A 24,021-nucleotide genomic window follows, 5' to 3' on the forward strand; every position below is an offset into this window, starting at 1 on the left:
TTTTTATTTTATTTGTTTATTTGTTGGGAAAATTTTATCTGTATAATTTTCAACAAAATATTCGAAGATATCGTTTTCACTTAATTTAGTTTTGTTCATTTTCTGAACTTGTTATTATTTTCGATATCAGTTTTTTTTCTATGGTTTCTTAATTAGTTTTATGCAATGTTATTATTTGCGTATACCAAAATTTCGTAAATAATACCAAATCAAAAACATAATATTACATTGATTGTGTAATGTTATAGTGTTTAATCAGGAAAACTCAAGCATTCCAACTTACAGCGAACATAATATAGTTATCACGTAATCAAATTATTCCACATAATATAAAGAGAAAGCGAAGACACTAAGAGGACAATCGAATATCATTAGTCCAACAGAAACAAAGAGCATCACCTTTACAATTGAAAACGTCGAAAAAACAAACTGCAACAACAACAAATTACACAGACAAATGCTGTTTGAGTTAAACGAACCCTTCAAAAACCGAAGGTTAACTCAGGTGCTCCGGAATGCTAAGCTATTCCTATTCCACACCATGCACCCTTCACGTTGCTCATTCAAGTACACATATGGTGGTCAGTCGTATTTTTCTAAGTTATAATCGAGGAAAAGATGATATGATTGTGGTTACGATGGTCCAACAAATCATGATGGCGTCCGTAACACTTTCCAAAGAACAACCTCAACTTTAACGCTTGGAGCCCTTCAATCAACAGCTCTGTTATAAGCAGTTCGTCTCGTACAATGAAACAATGATATAAAACGCAACTCTCGAATATTGTATCATACGAAACATACTATACATGTAGGCGCTGTTGGAATGCTGCTACATAGAAATACAAAATTCCAAAATGGAAAATAGAAAATATATATAAACATAAATTATTGAATTTTGTAATCAGTCAGAAAAAATCAAATACCGACACATACAAAAGAATGAACACGTCAAACACGATATGATTTACACAGTTTTATTATATAACCATCACCTTACTGGCTTAGTTAACAATTTTAGTACCATTGAAGTTCACATAACACACCGAAGATGAAAGTCACAAAAACTAATGTTGAACAATATTTAAACTTTAACACTGCTGACCTATTTTTGCCATCTTCGGTAGCTAAAATCGATTTGTTTGTAGCCTTTTCAATACGATCGGCAGTAGATAACGGATTTATACAAAACTGACCATTAGTGACATTGACTATTTGAAGTTCCAGATGTCTTATTTCTTTTTCTTTTATAAAGAAGTTTTCTAGGTTTGCTTTCTGCTCATTTAACATAATCGGATCTGCGTAACATCCAGTCTTTGTGCTTTTGTCAACATCAAAACATCCTTTTGCTGTAATCTCCGTAAGTATATCTGTAATTAACAGTACTTGATAAGTTCGTTATGATTAAAACATGTATGAAATCCAATATGTATTCAAAAACGAAAAGTCCCTATCAAATGGCAAAATCAAAAGCTCAGAGACATCAAACGAATGGAAAACAACTTTCATATTCCTGACTTGGAACAGGCATTTCTTTATGTAGAATTGGTTGATTAAACCTGGTTTTATAGCTAGCTAAACCTCTCAATTTATGTTTGCCTATTGTGGCGCCTCAAATTTGGTATGTTATCACTCCATACGGATGATCACATATGCATTTACCTTCATTATGAGCGCTCACCGGCAACAATTGGGACAGTCAATGATGAATAATGACGAATAGGTAAAATTCGAGTAATATGTCAGCACTAAACGTGAGATGAAATTTAAAAGCATTGATATACGAAACCAAAGTAAAATCGCCAAAAGAGGTGAACAATCACAATATTGCAGGTAATAAATTGAAGGCAATGTAACAACCTTTATGATTAAGTGATTGATACTCTAGAGAAAATATAGTCTTCGAGGAGTAGTGTAACATTATATGACATTTTTGCCAAAGCTAAGGTTGGTACAACTCTGGGGCAAACTTTTACCGTGCACAGTTTCGGACCGTTGTTTAAACACTACTTATTATTGTGAGGTGTAATATTATTGATTTTCCAAATTTTTGCCTGTGTTCCTTTTTCAAGCACACCTGATGAAAATAATTCAAGAAATCATGTGTGCAACAAATGGATATATGCTTTTATTTGAAATTGAGAGAGAGCTGATTCAAGTACAATTCTTAATATCAAACCTCCGTTAGATAAACCCTTTCCTGGATTATTTTTAAGCATGCCTTGGTCATCTTTCTTTGTTGTATATTGAGATTTATGTTATGACTGTATAAACTGATAGATAAAGAGAGGCGAAAGATACAAAAGGATATTCAAACTAGAAAATAGAATTGATATTTTCAGTAATAATAATTGAATCATCGCTATTCATGTGGTCATAAATCAGTAAATCGCTTTCATTCAGATGCGTTTATAACAAATGACAGTATAAAATCTTACCTTCTAATAAAGAAATCTTAATAATATATGAGAAACTCTCCAACCAAGTCACAATGTATAAAAAGGTATCAATTACCGGTATATGTCAAAGTACAGCCATCAACACGGAGTCTTGGCTCACACCGAACAGCAAGCTATAAAGGGCACCGAAATGTCTAGACTAGTGTAAAACAATTCAAACAAGAAAATCAACGGTCTAATCTATATAAAAAAACGAGAAACGATAAACACTTATGAACCACACCAACAAACGACAACCACTAAACAACAGGCTCCTGACTTAGGAAAGGTGTATACAAATGCAGCGGGTTTAAACGTTTCAACAGGCGCCAGCTTTCACCCTAACCGGAGACAGTAGTGTAACATTACAACATAAAAAGCACACGATAAAATGTCAATTAGTCTGTTTCTGAATTATGATTTCTCTGTTGGTCAGGTTAGGTTGGTATGTTTCATCTTCAATGTACTTGGTTAACAGTTCTGTACACAAGGACACACGAAAAACATGAACAAATAGCTACTGAATACTTACTGCGGTGAAAGGATGGTAGATGCAAAATAATGGTCCCGTTGAATTCCCCACATCTGTGTACTCTCTGGTAACCTAGATCTGTTTGGCAGAGAAGGAATGTTGAACTAGTTTGATTGGTTTCATTTAAACATGTTTTTACCATATTTATTTCTTCAACAATTGATTGGAAACCTCTGCTGTCACCATAGAGATTAGCCATTATAACATCTATGCATTGCAAGCAATCAATTCCTGAAAAAAATACTTTCATATCTGATAAGAATACTACATTTGACGAGTTTTAAAACAAGTCATATTTGTAATACTTAAAAAAGATAGGCGAAAGATACCAAAGGGACATTCAAACTCATAAGTCTCAAGCAGCATACTACGAATCAAGGAAGATCGATAACATTCATTTAATCTAAAAAACCTTATTGACGTAAGTGTCTTAAAACGTGATGCAAGCGCAATATTTTAGACAGCTGTCATATGAATGTAAAATAATGTTAAATCAAAAACACAATTTTTCATCTTTTTCGATTTAAATGATTATGCACATCAATCAGTCAGAATACGACCACTATATGGAGACAAACGTATCTATTATATTTTCACAAACTTAATCGGCATGATTCAAGATATGCAAAAACATTCAAAACTCACTATAGGTATAAAACCACTAATTCATAGCCCCATTAATGGCTACTTTATCTTAAGTTCAAATAAAGTGGCAGTCATTTCATGTCAAAACTATACCTTATCCTGACTTGTGCTGAAAAATTCAACATACCTTTAATTGCATATTAGAGCGTACTGATTTCCGGAAGTTTGATAGTACAAAAAACAGGTACTTCTGATCTGAACAGCAGGGTAAATGTGCACTCCTATTATAATTTTATATACTTTATTTTTTTTTAAAAGAAACTTTTAACTAGGATTCTACAGTTACCCCCAAGTCCCCAAGCTTTCATTTGATACCAAAATTACCCAAATATTTCACCTATTGACAACGATACAGCTATGCGTAGGAACTATTTTTGTTGAAAATATGTACTACTTTCTTGTATGTTCTTTCCGACCAGTCCCGAATTAGTGGTTCTATACCTATACAAAGATGTACTATTAACATAATTTTGACAACACATTTACTACGCTGCTGCTTCAGATATTATCAGTTGTTAGCTGTCATTGTCAGAACATCGTGATCTTAATATATGTAAGTAGCTTACCTTCTGTTGATTGTAAAACTGGAGACATGCTTATCAACAATACAATTAGTCCAGACATCATTTATATTGCAAAAAACTTTAGCAGGAAAATTTATTTTGAATATCATATACTCAATAACAATTTCATGTGACTGATCTGGAATCATCTGATATTGATATTAAAAGAGAGAAGGAAGTACTTAGAAAATAATGAATCAGAGAAATATTGTTTATTTTATTTCACATTTGATCTATTTTTTAAATCAAGTATTTATTGATAGTTACAATTAGACAACTAACCATCAGATAAAGTCTAATCGACATGTTTTCTTCGGGGGTCTCGTGGTATCGTGTTTGCCGCGAGTGCGGGAGGAAAAGGGAACGTTTAATGCGGGGTCAAACGTGAGGCTTGATATTTGGTATCTGCTGCTTCTACGCTAAGCAAGTATCATTTACACTTTATAAAGACTGATCGGCCTCTCACAGACTGTTACCTTGTGAACTTGCAAATGCAAAATACGACGAAGCGTGTCCGACTAATACAAAAGAGAGGCCATACTCATTTTGTATTTACATGGCAACTGGAGACGTTAAACAGCACTCCATCCATCCAAATGTAGTGAATATTAGCAACTTAAAACACCCGTATGACCTTCACCAATGAGCAGAACCTTAAACCATAAGGTCAAGTATAAAAAACCCCGACATGAAAAAATACGAAACAATTAAAACCTGAAAATTTACGGCCTTATTTATAACATAACAATAAACATTAAAAAAAGAAAAATATGACAGACATAAACCAACGACAGCCACTGAATTACAATTGATTGGTACAAGCTAAACAAACATCAAATCTTTAAAAAATAAGTCACAGAGTACTGATATAACAGCACTCTCAGTTAGTGTATGAGTAGAAAGTTGATGAACCAGGGGTATGTCAAAGAACGTCTCGTCCTTTTTCTAAAACAAGTTCATAGGAAGGTACCAAGACCTTGTTGATAAATATTCCGTATCAACTTCACAAATAATACACGATAGTCTTGAAGTATAGATTCTGGGTACTGACGTTGTTTATCATCTTAATAACGTGTTATAGTATTCCTTTATTTGTCTTTATCAATATTACTTTTACTGTTTAGTCTGTTTTTGGTGATATCCATTTGATGTTGCTCTTTACTTACACATCCCATCATTGTGTTATTGTGCTATGGTAAATTTTTGTATTTTTGTCTTTCATTTTTGCTTTTGTGCTTTGTCTATATGCTTTGTTGTGTTTCATTGTTACATATTTGTTTGTTCTTATAGTGATTAAGATTATAACACAATGCTGACTGCTTTATCCCTATGTTTGACAATTTTAACTATTATGTCTGTTTGTTTTGTTCACACATCGTTTTCAAAATAATGGAATTTCATGCGACTGTCATACAAGTGAGTGGTTAAGCTAGCTGTAAAACCAGGTTTAATCCACCATTTTCTACATAAGAAAATGCCTGTACCAAGTCAGGAATATGACAGTTGTTATCCGTTTGATGTGTTTGAGCTTTTGATTTTGCCATTTGATTACGGACTTTCCGTTTAGAATTTTCCTCGGAGTTCGGTATTTTTGTTATTTTCCTTTTACTGTTTGTATGCTTCTAATAAATAAAGCATATTTTTCCAGACCTTAGTATGATAACCAGTTTAACAGTTTACAAATACATTTTTCGTTGACAACAAATTTTAATTGATCTATGTACATCCCATACAAACAATCATCTAATAACAAAAACTGACCCCCAAAAAAGAATACTTTCTCAACATACCTAACAATGTATCAAATCGAATTATACAATCAAGACTACCAGGGATATGATAAGAAACATCTGATACGGTGCTTTCGGTCCGGGATTTGCTTTTTGTCCGATAATTTTGCTTTTTGTCCGACACTTGTGCTCTTTGTCCGTTGCTTTCGGTCCGTTTTGCTTTTTGTCCGATAATTTTGCTTTTCGTCCGACACTTTTGCTTTTTGTCCGTTGCTTTTGGTCCGTTTTGCTTTTTGTCCGATTATATTTATTTTAGTCCGATACTTTAGCTTTTTGTCCGTTGCTTTCGGTCCGTTTTGCTTTTTATCCGACACTTTTGCTTTTTGTCCGACACTTTTGCTCTTTGTCCGTTTCTTTTTGTCCGATTTGCTGTTTGTCCGATGATTCTGCTTTATATCCATTTTAAAATTTGCATATGTTTGTAGGTTCCATTTGAACTTCAAAACTCAATGACATATTTGAAATAAATGCAAACCTTATTTTTCTTTATAAATGAGTGGTACATAGAGTATCTTTTTTTTAACTATTTACCGCTGGTAAAGCCAAGCATACTTTAATTAACTATACGATTCGGTTGAAAATAAGAATTCGTAAATATTTAGACGATCGTGATAATGAGTATTATTAATAATAGGCCAAATAAAGTACGAAGTTGAAGAGCATTGAGGACCAAAAATTCCTAAACGTTTTGCCAAATACAGCTAAGGTAATCTTTTCCTGAGGTAGAAATGCCTTAGTATTTCAAAAATTCAAAGTTTTGTAAACAGTTAATGTATAATTATGACCATATCAATGATAATTCATGTCAACACAGAAGTGCTGACTGCTGGGCTGGTGATACCCTCGGGGAATAAAAACTCCACCGGCAATTGATAAGCAATTTTTAATGTTAAGTTTTAGTATTTTCTATTAAGTTACATTACTATCAGTACATATCAGTTTGACGACTATAAAACGGTGACTTTGAATTTATTCTCAATTTTCGATGTTAGGTTTTCTGCTTAAGTGAGATTGATAGGAACTAGTTACAATAAACAAGGATATTTTCTATAAAGATACATATCAGTTTGTCGACCAATTTCAGGCCTTGTCCACTAGATCTTGTTCCCGCGGCTGAATTGATAAGCAATGTTGCTGTCCATCACCTTGTCTTTATTCTGAATTTTATAGTAGTATGTCAGTCAACAGTTTATTCTAAAATCGTATTGAGAAAAGATCTGAATGATTCAAATTTTGTATATACTATTGCCTTATGTTTGAATGTCATTATTTTTCAGTGGGCTTGATTTTATTTTCGTGGTTTCATGGTTTCGTTCGTGTATAGGCTAATTTTATGGCGCACATGTCCGACCGTTAGGTTTCAACGGACAGTGGTTCATTAGTCAATGTTATGTTTTCATGATTTTGTTTTTGTCTGATACTTTTTCAGCAATGGGTCACCTACAATTAGCGTATGCAATGCTTGTTATTTCTACTCGAATATTGAACGGAATAAGTATTGAGGGTCGTATCGGATACTAAATACAATGGGTGGACAATGTTGGTTGTATTCGATGACTGTAATATGCAGATGTCAGATATGCAATGTTAACTGACATTGCCCTTACTTCCGTCATTTTTCGATCAATTTTCATTAGGGTTGGTACTATAAGACATATACTAGATGTAATTGAAATATCTGACAAAATTTGTCTATCCGATTTGAGCTCATAGTTCATTAGTCAATTTTAAGATTTGTTGTTTCAATTTTTGCATCTCAGATAACAAAAACATTTATAAAAGAAACCATACAGACTTAATTTATTTCAAACGGGATAGCACATCCTTTTTCTAAAACAAGTTCATAGGAAGGTACCAAGACCTTGTTGATAAATATTCCGTATCAACTTCACAAATAATACACGATAGTCTTGAAGTATAGATTCTGGGTACTGACGTTGTTTATCATCTTAATAACGTGTTATAGTATTCCTTTATTTGTCTTTATCAATATTACTTTTACTGTTTAGTCTGTTTTTGGTGATATCCATTTGATGTTGCTCTTTACTTATACATCCCATCATTGTGTTATTGTGCTATGGTAAATTTTTGTATTTTTGTCTTTCATTTTTGCTTTTGTGCTTTGTCTATATGCCTTGTTGTGTTTCATTGTTACATATTTGTTTGTTCTTATAGTGATTAAGATTATAACACAATGCTGACTGCTTTATCCCTATGTTTGACAATTTTAACTATTATGTCTGTTTGTTTTGTTCACACATCGTTTTCAAAATAATGGAATTTCATGCGACTGTCATACAAGTGAGTGGTTAAGCTAGCTGTAAAACCAGGTTTAATCCACCATTTTCTACATAAGAAAATGCCTGTACCAAGTCAGGAATATGACAGTTGTTATCCGTTTGATGTGTTTGAGCTTTTGATTTTGCCTTTTGATTACGGACTTTCCGTTTAGAATTTTCCTCGGAGTTCGGTATTTTTGTTATTTTCCTTTTACTGTTTGTATGCTTCTAATAAATAAAGCATATTTTTCCAGACCTTAGTATGATAACCAGTTTAACAGTTTACAAATACATTTTTCGTTGACAACAAATTTTAATTGATCTATGTACATCCCATACAAACAATCATCTAATAACAAAAACTGACCCCCAAAAAAGAATACTTTCTCAACATACCTTACAATGTATCAAATCGAATTATACAATCAAGACTACCAGGGATATGATAAGAAACATCTGATACGGTGCTTTCGGTCCGGGATTTGCTTTTTGTCCGATAATTTTGCTTTTTGTCCGACACTTGTGCTCTTTGTCCGTTGCTTTCGGTCCGTTTTGCTTTTTGTCCGATAATTTTGCTTTTTGTCCGATAATTTTGCTTTTCGTCCGACACTTTTGCTTTTTGTCCGTTGCTTTTGGTCCGTTTTCCTTTTTGTCCGATTATATTTATTTTAGTCCGATACTTTAGCTTTTTGTCCGTTGCTTTCGGTCCGGTTTGCTTTTTATCCGACACTTTTGCTTTTTGTTCGACACTTTTGCTTTTTGTCCGTTTCTTTTTGTCCGATTTGCTGTTTGTCCGATGATTCTGCTTTATATCCATTTTAAAATTTGCATATGTTTGTAGGTTCCATTTGAACTTCAAAACTCAATGACATATTTGAAATAAATGCAAACCTTATTTCTCTTTATAAATGAGTGGTACATAGAGTATCTTTTTTTTTAACTATTTACCGCTGGTAAAGCCAAGCATACTTTAATTAACTATACGATTCGGTTGAAAATAAGAATTCGTAAATATTTAGACGATCGTGATAATGAGTATTATTAATATATCTTTATATCTGAAAAAAAAATTGCTTGAGAAGAAAGCCACAGAATGCGAAACATGGGGATGCAAAGACGGCGTTACTATTTTTGGATATGGTTTTGTCTCGCCTGCGAAGAAAGTAGACAAAAGCTAGACTTAGGGATTGCTTTTCCGGCGACGACAATTGTTAAGTTTTCTGCATAAATTAGTTTGATATGATCTACTTGTGATAGATCATTGATATTTAATATACAGTTGCATTTCTATCTTTACATATAATTTTGACCACTATTTTGAAGCCTTGATTCCTGGGTCATGGTCTAGCCACTAGTAAATAAACTCATCATAGATACCAGGATTGAAATTTTGTATTTGCGCCAGACGCGCGTTTCGTCTACAAAAGACTCATCAGTGACGTTCCAATAAAAAAATGTTAAAAAGGCCAAATAAAGTACGAAGTTGAAGAGCATTGAGGACCAAAAATTCCTAAACGTTTTGCCAAATACAGCTAAGGTAATCTTTTCCTGAGGTAGAAATGCCTTAGTATTTCAAAAATTCAAAGTTTTGTAAACAGTTAATGTATAATTATGACCATATCAATGATAATTCATGTCAACACAGAAGTGCTGACTGCTGGGCTGGTGATACCCTCGGGGAATGAAAACTCCACCGGCAATTGTTAAGCAATTTTTAATGTTAAGTTTCAGTATTTTCTATAAAGTTACATTACTATCAGTACATATCAGTTTGACGACTATAAAACGGTGACTTTGAATTTATTCTCAATTTTCGATGTTAGGTTTTCTGCTTAAGTGAGATTGATAGGAACTAGTTACAATAAACATGGATATTTTCTATAAAGATACATATCAGTTTGTCGACCAATTTCAGGCCTTGTCCACTAGATCTTGTTCCCGCGGCTGAATTGATAAGCAATGTTGCTGTCCATCACCTTGTCTTTATTCTGAATTTTATAGTAGTATGTCAGTCAACAGTTTATTCTTAAATCGTATTGAGAAAAGATCTGAATGATTCAAATTTTGTATATACTATTGCCTTATGTTTGAATGTCATTATTTTTCAGTGGGCTTGATTTTATTTTCGTGGTTTCATGGTTTCGTTCGTGTATAGGCTAATTGTATGGCGCACATGTCCGACCGTTAGGTTTCAACGGACCGTGGTTCATTAGTCAATGTTATGTTTTCATGATTTTGTTTTTGTCTGATACTTTTTCAGCAATGGGTCACCTACAATTAGCGTATGCAATGCTTGTTATTTCTACTCGAATATTGAACGGAATAAGTATTGAGGGTCGTATCGGATACTAAATACAATGGGTGGACAATGTTGGTTGTATTCGATGACTGTAATATGCAGATGTCAGATATGCAATGTTAACTGACATTGCCCTTACTTCCGTCATTTTTCGATCAATTTTCATTAGGGTTGGTACTATAGGACATATACTAGATGTAATTGAAATATCTGACAAAATTTGTCTATCCGATTTGAGCTCATAGTTCATTAGTCAACTTTAAGATTTGTTGTCTGAATTTTTGCATCTCAGATAACAAAAACATTTATAAAAGAAACCATACAGACTTAATTTATTTCAAACGGGATAGCACATTCTCACTTTTACGGAGATGTTGTTTACCATGCCCGGAAATTTAAAAACGATCCTGGTAAACTTATCATCCTTGAAATAAACTTATTCCAAAAGGTTACTAATTCAACACTGTAATTAGATCCTTGAATATTGTTTTTATTAGTATTAATATTGATTTTGTTATCAGTAATTTAAAAACAAACTAAATGTTATCGTTATATACATATGCACTTTCATGGATCTACAATCTGTTGATACCTGTATCTTGGCATTGCACAAGGTCATATTTTTCTCTGACTGTTTTTGACGTCTTTACACTAAATCCATTGGATGTTGGATGTGTATTGATTGTGAATTTAGTCTTAGATGCATGAGTTTTTTATTAGTTGTTATTTGGCTTTGAACTAGATTTCAGTAACTGTGAGTACACTCAGATCTGTACTTTTGTTGTTGGAATGTACAAGTACCTGGCCACGTTCACTATGTGTTTTTGTTAGATGTATTTCTATTTGTGTCCATCTGATGAAATAAGCCTTTTTCATCTGATTTTGATAGTTCATTCTTATGTTGTACTGTTACACCACTGTCCCAGGTTAAGGGGTGGGGGTCCTGCTAACATGTTTAAACCTGCCACCTACTGTATGTATGTGCCTGTCCAAAGTCAGGAGCCTGTTATTCAGTGGTTGTCGTTTGTTTTTCGTTAATTTTTTGTACATTAAATAGGCTGTTAGTTTTTTCGTTTGAATTGTTTTACATTTGTCATTTCGGGGCTTTTTATAGCTGACTATGCGGTATGGGCTTTGCTTGTTGTTGAAGGTCGTACGGTGACTTGTAGTTGTTAATTTCTGTGTCATTTGGTCACTTGTGAAGTGTTGTCTCATTGGCAATTATACCACACCTTCATTTTTATATTATAGCTTTATTCTCCAAACTCGCGTTTTTCCTACAAAAGACACATCAGTGACACTCGATTCAATTGGTATAGTTAAAATGTAAAACTAAGAATAATTGTGAAGATGCCAATGAGACAACTCTCTACAAGAGTCTAAATGCGATTTTGCTAGCAACTACATGGCACCGTACGGCCTTCACCGAGGAGCAAAAGTTTACAACTCATAGAAAATTAAAAACGGAAATTCAACGGCATGATTTAAGCATAAACCTAAAATACGAAAAGATTCCAAGTGGTACAAATCACTTGAAGTGTTTATTTGACTTTGACCTAATTTTTATACTGTTTCGTGTTAGAAGTGTGGCCAGTTTTTCAGATATTATTATTTATTGTTCAAGTTTTTGAGTTGCTTTCAGGATTATTTTGCCGAAAATGGCGACAATTTGAAAATTCTGCTTTTAACCTTAGTTTTCCCATTATCTATTAGCTTGATATGGTTTTATTATTAGAAGATGCAGAGTATCGTTTAATTCCTTTCAGATTAAGCGTTTTTTGACATAGTTAAAGGACTAAAAAAAAACTGTTTTGAAAAATAACCTTTCCATCTTTTTCATCAAGGCCTGAATTAATTGATTGAGTGTTGATGGTATTAGAAATTCGTTTCAGTTAAGAGATTTTTGCCCTAGTTATGACACTAAGGAACTTTGATTTGAAAATATAGAGATACAAGTATTGTTATTAAAATTTTGCATGCACAAACTAACGATATCATTGTTGCAGATTTAGAAAATGCCATTATCGTTCAATGTTCGTCATTCCAGGGCTGAAACGAACTTTTATGCGGAAAGGGGTTTACTCACTGTTAAAAGCCGAGCGATAACCAATTTGTAATGATCACAATTTTTATCACAAAAAGAAGATTTCCAGGTGAAAAGTGTGAGTGTTTTGTATATTATTGAAGAAATTACATATGTCCATTGGCATGGACGAAATGAATATCGTCTTAACTTTTGAAAGCCATCAATGACCTAACGAATAGCAAATGGAAATGCCGTGATGTAGTCTTATGATGCTGGATAAGCCAATCAAATTAACGCAGAATTGGGTATCACTGTTCCGTATCACGCTTCGTACAGTGTGATAAGAGAAATATCTTTTCATGCAAGAAATACATCAAAGGCCACAACCATAACAGAATGTTGTTTTTCTCATCTGTTGAAGCATATGATAGAAAGATTTTATATCGGATGTATTACATTATGCATCTGTCTTCCGTTAACTTTTTACTTTTTGAAATTCTACTTGAGAACCGCTTAACATGCTTAAGAGGATTAAACTGTTATTTTTCTTCATTGTTTAAGCATATGATAGAAAGATCGTAAAATATCATTTTCATTGCTCTTGGTTCGATATTGACTGAGGGCTGATAATACATCTGATATGAAAAATGCCATATAATAATCTGATTATATACTAATAGTTGAGCAGTTTACCACAGAAATCATGCAATTAGAGATACAAGCATGAAACTTTGTAAGAACACGCCTTTATGTGTATTTAATCATATTAACGAGACAACTTTCCACAAAACACCAAATGGCGTTGACGTAAGCACCCATGGATAAGTTGTTGTACGTTTAAAAGGCCAAAAGAAATGCCAAATGTAACACCATTCAAAACGATTTTGATAGATAGATAAACGACAACTGTTGAATTGTTAAATTGAAGATCCTAACATTTGACAGGCATATATAATATGCGTCGGAGCTAAACATGTTTTCTGGTACCAGACCCTTCCCCTACTTAAAGTGCCAAGTGATTGAAGTAGTTCATCTTTACTAATCACTAGAGAGTCAATCCTGAGGTTTCAAGTTCATGCTGGTGTGCTCGACTGTATTAACTAGTGTTGCCAGTTTTGCTGCAGAAGATCGATGGTTCTAACACTATATCGCCTATAAACATTTCAAAATCGAAAATAAAGCAAACATAGAAACTAGAAGCTCGCAAGAGCCTGTGTCGCTTTACCATATCTACTGTGGTATGGAAATCATTGTAAAATACGGTTAAAATCATAATAGATACCATAATAATGAGTGAGGACAAGTTAAGTTTAATTTGGCCCAGTAGTTAAATTAAAAGCAGAAGATTTTTGAAAAAAATTTACAAAAATTACCAATTAATTGCAGAAAATATATTTAAAGGACAATAACTCCAATAAGAAGTCAATTGTCAATTTTGGTCAAATTGACTTATTTGTTGATCTTTCTTTGCTTGATATTTTTGCTATTTACAGTTTATATAAGCCAAACAAAATTTTTAACTCTCTTTTTTTTAGCCATGGCGGCCATCTTGGTTGATGGGCGGGGTAATCGAATACATTTTTTAAACAAGATACCCTAAGGATAATCAAGGCCAAGTTTTTTTTAATTTGGCCCAGTAGTTTTAGAGAAGAAGATTTTCGTAAATGTTTACAAAATTTTACGAAAAGATATAAAAAATTGACATTAAAGGGCAATAACTCCTTAAGGAATCAATTGACAATTTTGGTCATTTGAAATATTTGTATATATTACTTTGCTGATTAATTTTGTTGTTTACAGTTTATCTCTATCTATTATAATATTCAAGATAATAACCAAAAACTGCAAAATTTCCTTAAAATTACCAATTCAGGGGCAGCAACCAAAAAACGGGTTGTCTAATGTGTCCGAAAATTTAAGGGCAGGTAGATCTTGACCTGATGAACATTTTTACCATTATCATATTTGCTTTAAGTGCTTTAGTTTCAGAGATATAAGCCAAACTGCATTTTAACCCCCCCCTCTCCAAATTGTTTTATTTTTAGCCATGGCGGCCATCTTGGTTAATGGGCGGGGTCATCGGACAAATGTTTAAACTAAGTACCTTAAGGATGATTAAGGCCAAGTTTGGTTTAATTTGTAGTTTCAAAGAAGATTTTTGTAAAAGATAACAAAAATTTACGAAAAATTGTGAAAAAATGACTTTAAAGGGAAATAATTCCTTATGGGGTCAATTGACAACTTTGATCATGTTGACTTATTTGCAGATCTTACTTTACCGAAAAATTTTGCTGTTTACAGTTTATCTCTATCTATTATAATATTCAAGATAATAACAAAAAACTGCAAAATTTCCTTCAAATTACCAATTCAGGGGCAGCCACCCAAAAACGGGTTGTCTGATGCGTCTAAAATTTCAGGCAGATAGAAATTGACATAATGAACATTTTCATCAATGTCAGATTTGGTATAAATGCTTTAGTTTTAGAGATATAAGCCAAAATCTAAATTTTACCCCCATGTTTGATTTTAAGCCATGGCGGCCATCTTGATTGATGGGCGGGGTCATCGGATATAATTTGTTAAAGTAGGATAATTTAGGCTAAGCTTGGTTTAATTTGGCTTTGTAGTTCCAGAGGAGAAGATTTTAAAAAGTTAACGACCACGACGGACGACGGATGCTAAGTGATGAGAAAAGTTCACTTAGCCCTCTGGGCCAGGTGAGCTAAAAAAATAAAACGGACAGAAAGCAACGGACAAAAAGCAAATGTGTCGGACCAAAAGCAAAATTATCGGACAAAAAGCAAAACAGACCGAAAGCAACAAACAAAAAGCAAAAGTTCCGGGCAAAAAGCAAAATTATCGAACAAAAAGCAAATGTCGGACAAAAAGCACCGTATCAAACATCAGACGTGCATTTCGTCTCTCTTGTCACCCATCAGTGACACCCTTATAAAAAAGTTGAAAAAAAGAACTCAAAAACGAACAAGTAGAAGAGCAAAAAAAAAAAACCCAAAATTTTCCCAAAATTTAGATTCGGCTTTATGCATCTTGAGTGGAAAAATTAGAGTTTGGAGCCTCTCAAGTTTTCACTTCTGGACAGTTTCCTATTAAAGCCGATAAGCTTCAGTGGCAATGGGGATCTTAGTATGATTTCCTGGTTTCCTTAATTCTTTGCTTAACATTTTCACCAAAGTGATTGCGCATGCATGAACTGGTAAATCATGGAAACAAATTCTCTGATAAATGGGAAAAGATATTTTCTGATATCGTAACGCCTTTGCATGGACAAATTATAGAATGCATTGCCAACCAGGCTAATGAAGTCTGATACTTGACGTTTAGATATGGATAATTCCAACGACTATTTATTAATGACCAACTGATTGGCGAGATTGACCATATGTACCATGCTTTCCATTATAGATTTGTGAATCTCTTGTCGATATAATGGAATTTTATGAAACATCAAACCTTTAAAAAATAAGTCACAGAGTACTGATATAACAGCACTCTCAGTTATTGTATGAGTAGAAAGTTGATGAACCAGGGGTATGTCAAAGAACGTCTCGTCCTTTTTCTAAAAAAGTTCATCGGAAGGTACCAAGACCTCGTTGATAAATATTCCGTATCAACTTCACAAATAATACACGATAGTCTTGAAGTATAGATTCTAGGTAATGACGTTGTTTATCATCTTAATAACGTGTTATTGTATTCCTTTATTTGTCTTTATGAATATTACTTTTACTGTTTAGTCTGTTTTTGGTGATATCCATTTGACGTAGCTCTGTACTTATACATCCCGTGATTGTGTTATTGTGCTATGGTAAATTTTTGTATTCTTGTCTTTCATTTTTGCTTTTGTGCTTTGTCTATATGCCTTGTTGTGTTTCTTTGTTACATATTTGTTTGTTCTTATAATGACACAATGCTGACTGCTTTATTCCTATGTTTGACATTTTTACCTATTATGTCTGTTTGTTTTGTTCACACATCGTTTTCAAAATAATGGAATTTCATGCGACTGTCATACAAGTGAGAGGTTAAGCTAGCTATAAAACAAGGTTCAATCCACCATTTTCTACATAAGAAAATGCCTGTACCAAGTCAGGAATGTGACAGTTGTTATCCATTCGTTTGATGTGTTTGCACTTTTGATTTTGCCATTTGCTTAGGGACTTTCCGTTTAGAATTTTCCCCGGAGTTCGGTATTTTTGTTATTTTACTTTTCACTAGTATGAACTTGCAAAAAACTGCAATGGTCAAGCCTTAAATGCTTTTACTTATACCATTTATAAAATCGTTATTTCGTTTAAAGACAAGACAGCATTTACTGCTTTCGATAGATTAGTCCCTACTTTTTGGCCAGTTTTCTCTTTTGTGACGAGCAAAGAAATGTGCACTCACATCCTAAATGTTTTCCTAAAAAACCTCACAATTGTCAATTTCAATTCAGCTGAGATAGCATCAATATTGTTCAGTATAATAAACATAACCCAGGAGATCTAACTATCTGATAAGTAATAAATTTCAAATTCATTAAAGTCATATGAGAAAAGTGGGTCGGTTCCGACATCACAATCACCCAGGTTTCTTAATTTTGACCTTGGTATAAGTTTTTATCCTCGTTCTTCATTGTTCTCACCATCCGGTCAATTTATAGTAAGGGTCACTGATACAGAAATCTTTCTAACAAAATTCCCTCTACGAACCCATTAAAAAGGGAGGCAAAAGATACCAAAGGGACATTCGAACTCATAAATCGAAAATGAATTAACAATGGCTAAAAAGGAAAAGACCAACCGACAAACAATAACATTCAATACACAACATAGAAAACTAAAGACTGAGAAACACATACAGCACCAAAACCTAGGGGTGATCTCAGGTGCTTTGGAAGGGTAAGCAGATAATGCAGATATTACATAACGGTCAACCAACTCGTGATGGCGTCCGTAAGATTTTCAAATGGATGATTTGATCCTTACCACTTGGAACTCTTGTTTTGATGGCATGCTCGTGAGCAGCAACCCTCTATCAAAGAAATCATTATAAGGAAATACAAGCCATGATTCGTCGTATCGACTTGGAAATATTTCGTATGCAGGCGTTCTTGGAAATGTTGCTACATAAAAATGTAAAGTTAACAATCGGGAAGAGATGCTGCAATGCATCTTAATCTTACAGAGTGCAAAGCAATCTTTTGTTTTGTTTGCTTCATTGTTTGAATATCAATTATCCTTTATGTCGATGTCTAAGAGTAATTTTAGTTACGGAGCAAAAACAGATATGTCAGTAAACAAGAAATATTAATACACAATTTAAAAATATTTATGAAGCCCAGAAAACAATCACACACTGATGCACCTACATATTTCCAAAAGTTATTACACATGCAAAAATATGTAATTTATAAAATCTGAGTATTGTCAATACCAACGGGTTTTGAAAATTGTAATTCTATAATACAGCAAAGTAGACTAATATGGTTGACAATGTCAAAAGAAATTTGAACTTAGATATCACGGATGTATTCTTGCCATATCCAGTAGCTATTGGCGCCGATTTGTTCATTACCTCTTCATTACCCCTTGTCTCATAAGGCGGCCTTATAATACAAATCTGTCCTTTAGTGAAATTGCCGGTTTGCATTGGCAGAATTCCTATTTCCTCGTTTAGAAAGTTTACTAGGATTTCTCTATTCTCATTTAACATATTCAGATCTGTGTAACATTCAGCATCTGTTCCATTTTCAACATATAAACATCCGCTGATAATAACTGTCGTAGGTATATCTGTAATAAACAATATGTAAAAGTTCGTTATTACTATTTCAGAGAAACTCATGTTTATACCAAGGTTATATCCTACATCTTGCTTTTTCTTGTTGCCGAACAGCAGTTTCATGGGTAGTTTTGTCGTCCCACTTTATTTTTTTTACGCATACCTGTTCAAAATCTTGAATATTTTGTTTAGAGCACCACTGATGAAATAATGAATTTAAGTTCTTCACAATTTGGTTCATCAAATTATGGTTGTCATCATCTATGTTTAATGAGTTTTCATCTGTTGGAATTCTTACAATCAAGAGTTCATGATACAAACATTACATTTAAGATACACTTTTAACAAAATTGTAAATTCATTAGGACAAAAGCGAGTAAGGTAAATAGTTAGAAAACGACCGACGTACATTCAGGGATTTATTACAGAATACAGTTTTTATAGAGTTGTTACTTTGCATGGTCGAAAAAATACTTACCTACTTCAAAGTATCCTTGACGCAGGACTACTTCCCCGTTGATTGTCCCACATGTTTGATCTCTTTGTTGATCTGAAGATGTTTTACACGAGAGGAGGTTAGTGTTTGCTGCATTAGTGTTTGCATTAACACATTCTGGTTTTCTTAAATTCGAAATTTTGTCAATATATGTTTGGAAATTTTTTACATTATGAGCAGCACTGAGATTAGATTTGACATCAATACAAAGGACGCAGTGCATTCCTAAAAAAAACAAAAATCAAACTTATTTCATATCATATAAATTAATCTTGAATCCAAATCATTAAAACGCGGCATATTTGCAAAACTTGAAATCATATTGAATAAAGGAGACTTATAAATGGTTAGGTCCTTAAAAACGAAATGGACATATCTCAGAACTTGTTGTAACTGTGATTTTGGGGAAACCCGGTTGGGTTCATCTTGCGCAGTCTTTAGTTTACAGTAAACTGATAATTTGTATACTGTGGTTTGTCTTTTCGTAGTTTCCATTTTGATTTGCAATTATTTTGTCGTTTCTCTTCGACTTATAAATCTTGCTGTCCCTTTGATAACTTCCGCTTCCTGTTTACTTTGTGACATGAAATGTGTGAATACAACGAAAAAAACACATAAACAATTGTTTTCGGATATGAAACACAATGATGGTTATTGGAGTAACATCAGAATGAAAAAAATATTTCTAAATAAGACATTCATCAGTTAAAACACGGTCGATATGTTGAGATCAGCATTAGTTCAGAGAGGTAATAGATGCGAGTTAAAGTATCCTTAATAAATTGAAACAAATATCGTGGATGCACTTAATCAACACTAAATAACCATGGCAACTAACCTAATTTCACTTTAAAGTTAAATTTGACAATATTTGAACATGATAATTTAAACATCGGGATCTAAATATATTTAAAAGCTTACCTGTTGTTCGATGTAAAACCGAAGCCATGCTTACCAACAAGACAATTAGTTTAAACATCATTTCTAATACAAACAGCTATAGCAGGAAAATTATATATCATGTTTTATATCATTCAACAATGTAAAATGACTAATCCGGAATCATATGTTATATTTATTTGGAATAATCACAATTATTCGTTTGAATAAGAGAAGGAAGTACTTCGACAATAATAGATCAATACAAAGGATTTTAAACTTTCACTTCCTACATTTTTGCCGGGTTGGTCGAAGTCCAAAATTGGCTTATAGTATGGTAATTTTCGGTCGGGGGAAAAGCGGGTACCTGATTTGTGTAAACAACGGCTCTTACAGTTTCAACCCAGATCCATGAAACTTCACAGGAAGATTGCACATATGTTGAAGTTGTGCATCTTCTATTATGGAAAGTGTGAGGATTGTTTTCTCCTTTTCAAGACTTGAGAACTTAGTCTATTTTTTGGCAAAATAGTTAAAAGAGGTTTTTTGACATCAACTTCTCCAACAGTTTTCAACCCAAATCCCTGAACTCTCCTACAGTGTTCATTATGTACATTGAACATGTGTTGAAGTTGTGCATCTGCTCTTATGGAATTGTTTGGGGATTTTTTCCCTATCTTTTCAGACCTGGGAACCTAGGTCTTTTCAGCGAAACTAATGAAATCCGGTTCAAGTTTGATGTTATCAACTCCCATAGTTTGCAACCCAGATCCCTTAAACTTCAATGAAAGTAAGAAAGATAATTTTGAAGTTGTGCACTTATATTATTGAAATAAACTCATCATAGACACCAGGACTACAATTTTCTACGCGAGTTGTTTTAGGATTTTTTATTATTTTTCTAGACTTGATCATTGATCAGCCAAACGTATAAAAGGGAGTACACGTTTTCAACTTCTCCTACAGTTTTCAAACAAGATCCCTAAGTCTTCACAGTAGGATTGTTTACATGTTGAAGTATTTCGTGTATGAAGGGTAATTTTACCTTTTCAGCTTTTGATTTGAGTATTGAAGCTTTAAAAAAAATGTAGTTCCTTAATTCTATGCCTGATGGTGTCTAACTTTCCTAGATCGCCCTGCATCTGTCTCACAGCCTAATGTCAACAACATAAATGCTTGATCACTGTTTCAAGTACTGCAAATCTAAAACGAACTAATGTCTTCCAATACATTTGTAAGAGCTGTCTCCCATACCCCAGGGTTATCCCTTTTTAAAAGTGATAAGAATTAAATGTTTATATTTGCAACCCAGCTCTCTTTTAGGAGTTTAGAAATTGTCTTCTTTTGCAGACAACTCCTAACATAAATAATACATGAAGTTGATCTGTACAAAAAAAACACTCAGCTAAACTTGGATTTAAGTGCTACGTATCATACAATGTTTTAATGTGCCAATGTAGAAAAATCCACTTCCGCCCTTGTTAATTACATTTTTATTGCTAAGCTATTGGTTAATAGGCTTTACTTAACTGTATGTCTTTGCAAAGAGAGACTGTTGAAGGTTTTGTGGGGGAAAATGAATTTTGTCAAAAACAAAATCCTTTTTCTTGTGCCTGTAAGCCAGCTTGTTTAAAAGATTTTGAAAATTTAAAATAGTCAAATTCAATAAATGTTTGTGATTTTCCAGGCTTTTAACCAATAATTGTTTTCTGACGGGAACATGTGCAAAACATACAATAATATATGACTACTAGTGTTTATGGAATTTTTGTTTATGGTACCCAAAAACTGGTCTTATTAAATGTACCCTAAACATAAAATGCAACGATGAATTTCAACTTTGGCAAATGATGCATGGACCCCTTCTTTTTCAATGGTGTAAATATAAGAAAAATTAAAAGAGAAGAACATTTTGGGTTTACCAAGGCCTACCTTAATGTAAATGCACCATGAATGTTTTTTAATATTCGATTGTTAGAGATATTTTGTGCAATCAAGTAATGAATATTTAATTCAAAACTCTTGAATAAATTGGAGAGTTCATATTTCATTCGATTTATTGCAGTTTGCTAAGTGTCCCATTACAAATATCTCACGTCTATCAGGGACGAGAACCAACGTTTTCATTTAAAAGATTAAACATTTGCACTAAGCAACATTCTGTTAGTTAAAAATATTTGATATCCATATATCTATATCTGTTTCTCTTCTAACTTTCCATGCATACTAGCTATTAATTTAGCAATGGGTGGACCTTTCTTATGATTTCCTGCAAGAATAGGACATGTATGGTTATGTAGCTGGTGTTGCTGCTAATTTTTGTTGGAATATGCAATGTACTTGCTGTGTTTGTATTTAAAAAAATAAATTGATATCTTTGAAACCGGCCTTCATTTTGTTAAAATTTATCAAATAATTTCCATATCAAATATGAATACTCACATTAAATGGCACAATTCCGCATAGGGTTCTCATTTATTTTTTGTTATCCGAAAATTCGAAAGAACATTTCATATGAATAAAAGAAACAAGAGACGCATTCGACCGTGATAGTGCAACCAATCGTCAGAAAAACCAAAAGCAGTTATATATTTAAAAGGAATTATTACGTTATATGTCTTACAAGTGTTAAACAAATAGCAATATTGCGATGAACATTTCGCACAAAGATTAATATGCATGAACTTTAGTTATGGACGCGGGACTTGCCTTCTTGGCACACTTCATGTTTTGTTGCAAGGAGTTGAACGCTAATATAGAAATAATAGAAGGTGGTTAACACCATTAATAATATATGTTTACTTATTTTCTGTTTTAATGAGAGATTAGAGATTGACTGTTCAGATGGACAATAAAAATGGAATGAAAGACTGTGTAAAAATATACTTTAAAAAAATGCAGGTGTGAGTAAGGAGTCTATAGTTTATCAGAAAGCTAGTTTCTTGTCAACCTCATAATTATTTCAAATATTTTAATGGATGCAAATCAACCTGTATTCGCTTTTAGCAGTTTTTGCAAAGTCAAGACATTTATTTTTCAACCCGGACCAGAAATATGCAACGTTAAAGGTCCTACTGTAACCTGCAATTTGTTCACATATTTGATCTTTGGTCTATAAATAGCTGTCTATAAATTAGCAACCAAACCACATCTCCTTATCTCTATATGATAGTCCCACAAAAATGTCGGATGTGTGTATATTTTTTGTTGTTTTAGATTCTCCCATGCAGTGGCGGTCCCCTTTTAGTTACTATTGATGTGTTGTGACTTAGTATGAATTGTAACACATGAGAGTGACTGAACCGTGTGAACAAATCCTTCTCAAGAAACAGAAAAAGAAGAAACATTGGACACACCAGCAGACAATTTTACATTCAAGCTTATAAATGAAAATGTACACTCACGTCGCTTTTGTACCTTTTTTTTAATTCTAAAGATAGCTGTAAACAGTGAGCAGTACTTAAAAAAAGTTTGATTCATATTATAGGTTGCACTTCCGTAAATTTAGACAATGCAATTTCCCATAGGAACCCCTTTAACGGCTAAAACTGTGCCACTTTTACTATGAAGTTTCGTAAAATTTATATCCTAGAATGGAAATGGTATATGCACTACTATTTCAAAGGTCAAAACATATGGCTATGCTATTTTCAACATGTATATGCCTCGAACTTCTATGAGTTAAAAATTATACTAAAATTCAGTACTTCCAATCCCTTCTCAATGGGTCTTCCAGTGAATTCAATTTGGCCGCTATCGATCTGTATTTATACTGGTAACATTCTCAAGTTGTGTCGTTACGAGATAAAGCATACAGATGATATCTGGGGACCAGTAGGTAAACAAAACAAAATATCTATGAATATTAAATTACTCAAAAGAGGCATGGTTTGTGAAACAGCTGTATTTACAAAGTGCACCTATATAATGTTTATATTTGATATTGAGAAAACCTGCTCAATTTGAAAAGATAATTTTCATTTTAACAATTTGATTTTTTTGAATGATATTCGTTGTTTGTCAATGAAGTTGAGAGAATCCTGCATCGGTAGAAACAAAGTCCAAAGATTTGCGATACAAATCTCACGAATACGCTTTAAAAAAAAAAACAGTGAATATAAATAAATGTATTCGATTAGTGTATGTTTACTTGTTATTGTTAATATGTCTTTTGATTGAGTTAAGCCATTTCAATTGATATTTTATATGAGTCTTTCTATGTTGTGATGTTACACTTTTATTTCAGGTTAGGGTGAAGGTTGGCGCCTGTTAAAACGTTTAAACCCG

The 24,021-nt window shown here is 33.2% G+C and overlaps 1 protein-coding gene and 1 long non-coding RNA gene across 2 annotated transcripts; both read right to left on the reverse strand.

Annotated features, from left to right (window-relative positions):
- Positions 1-961: 961 nt before the first annotated feature.
- Positions 962-4,326, reverse strand: LOC127714668 (uncharacterized). The gene is made up of 3 exons (XR_007987857.1): positions 4,182-4,326; positions 2,971-3,201; positions 962-1,370 (listed from the first exon to the last, which is right to left on the reverse strand). It is a non-coding gene; the product is annotated as an uncharacterized LOC127714668 (long non-coding RNA).
- A 13,564-nt stretch (positions 4,327-17,890) lies between these two features.
- Positions 17,891-19,904, reverse strand: LOC127714664 (uncharacterized). The gene is made up of 3 exons (XM_052220738.1): positions 19,777-19,904; positions 18,838-19,080; positions 17,891-18,370 (listed from the first exon to the last, which is right to left on the reverse strand). The coding sequence occupies exons 1-3, from the start codon at positions 19,835-19,837 to the stop codon at positions 18,036-18,038; spliced, it is 639 nt and encodes a 212-aa protein (XP_052076698.1). The 5' UTR covers positions 19,838-19,904; the 3' UTR covers positions 17,891-18,035.
- Positions 19,905-24,021: the final 4,117 nt, after the last annotated feature.

This window comes from Mytilus californianus, unplaced genomic scaffold (genome assembly GCF_021869535.1).
Source record: "Mytilus californianus isolate M0D057914Y unplaced genomic scaffold, xbMytCali1.0.p SCAF_9, whole genome shotgun sequence".
In the NCBI taxonomy this organism is placed as follows: domain Eukaryota; kingdom Metazoa; phylum Mollusca; class Bivalvia; order Mytilida; family Mytilidae; genus Mytilus; species Mytilus californianus.

Excerpts from the sequence above, each read along its gene's own strand:
- LOC127714664 (XM_052220738.1), bottom strand. The coding sequence starts at position 19,837 with ATGATGTTTAAACTAATTGTCTTGTTGGTAAGCATGGCTTCGGTTTTA. Across the intron at positions 19,081-19,776 it reads GGTTTTACATCGAACAACAG|GAATGCACTGCGTCCTTTGT; the intron begins GTAAGCTTTTAA and ends TGTTTTTTTTAG. Across the intron at positions 18,371-18,837 it reads TCAAGGATACTTTGAAGTAG|ATATACCTACGACAGTTATT; the intron begins GTAAGTATTTTT and ends TGTTTATTACAG.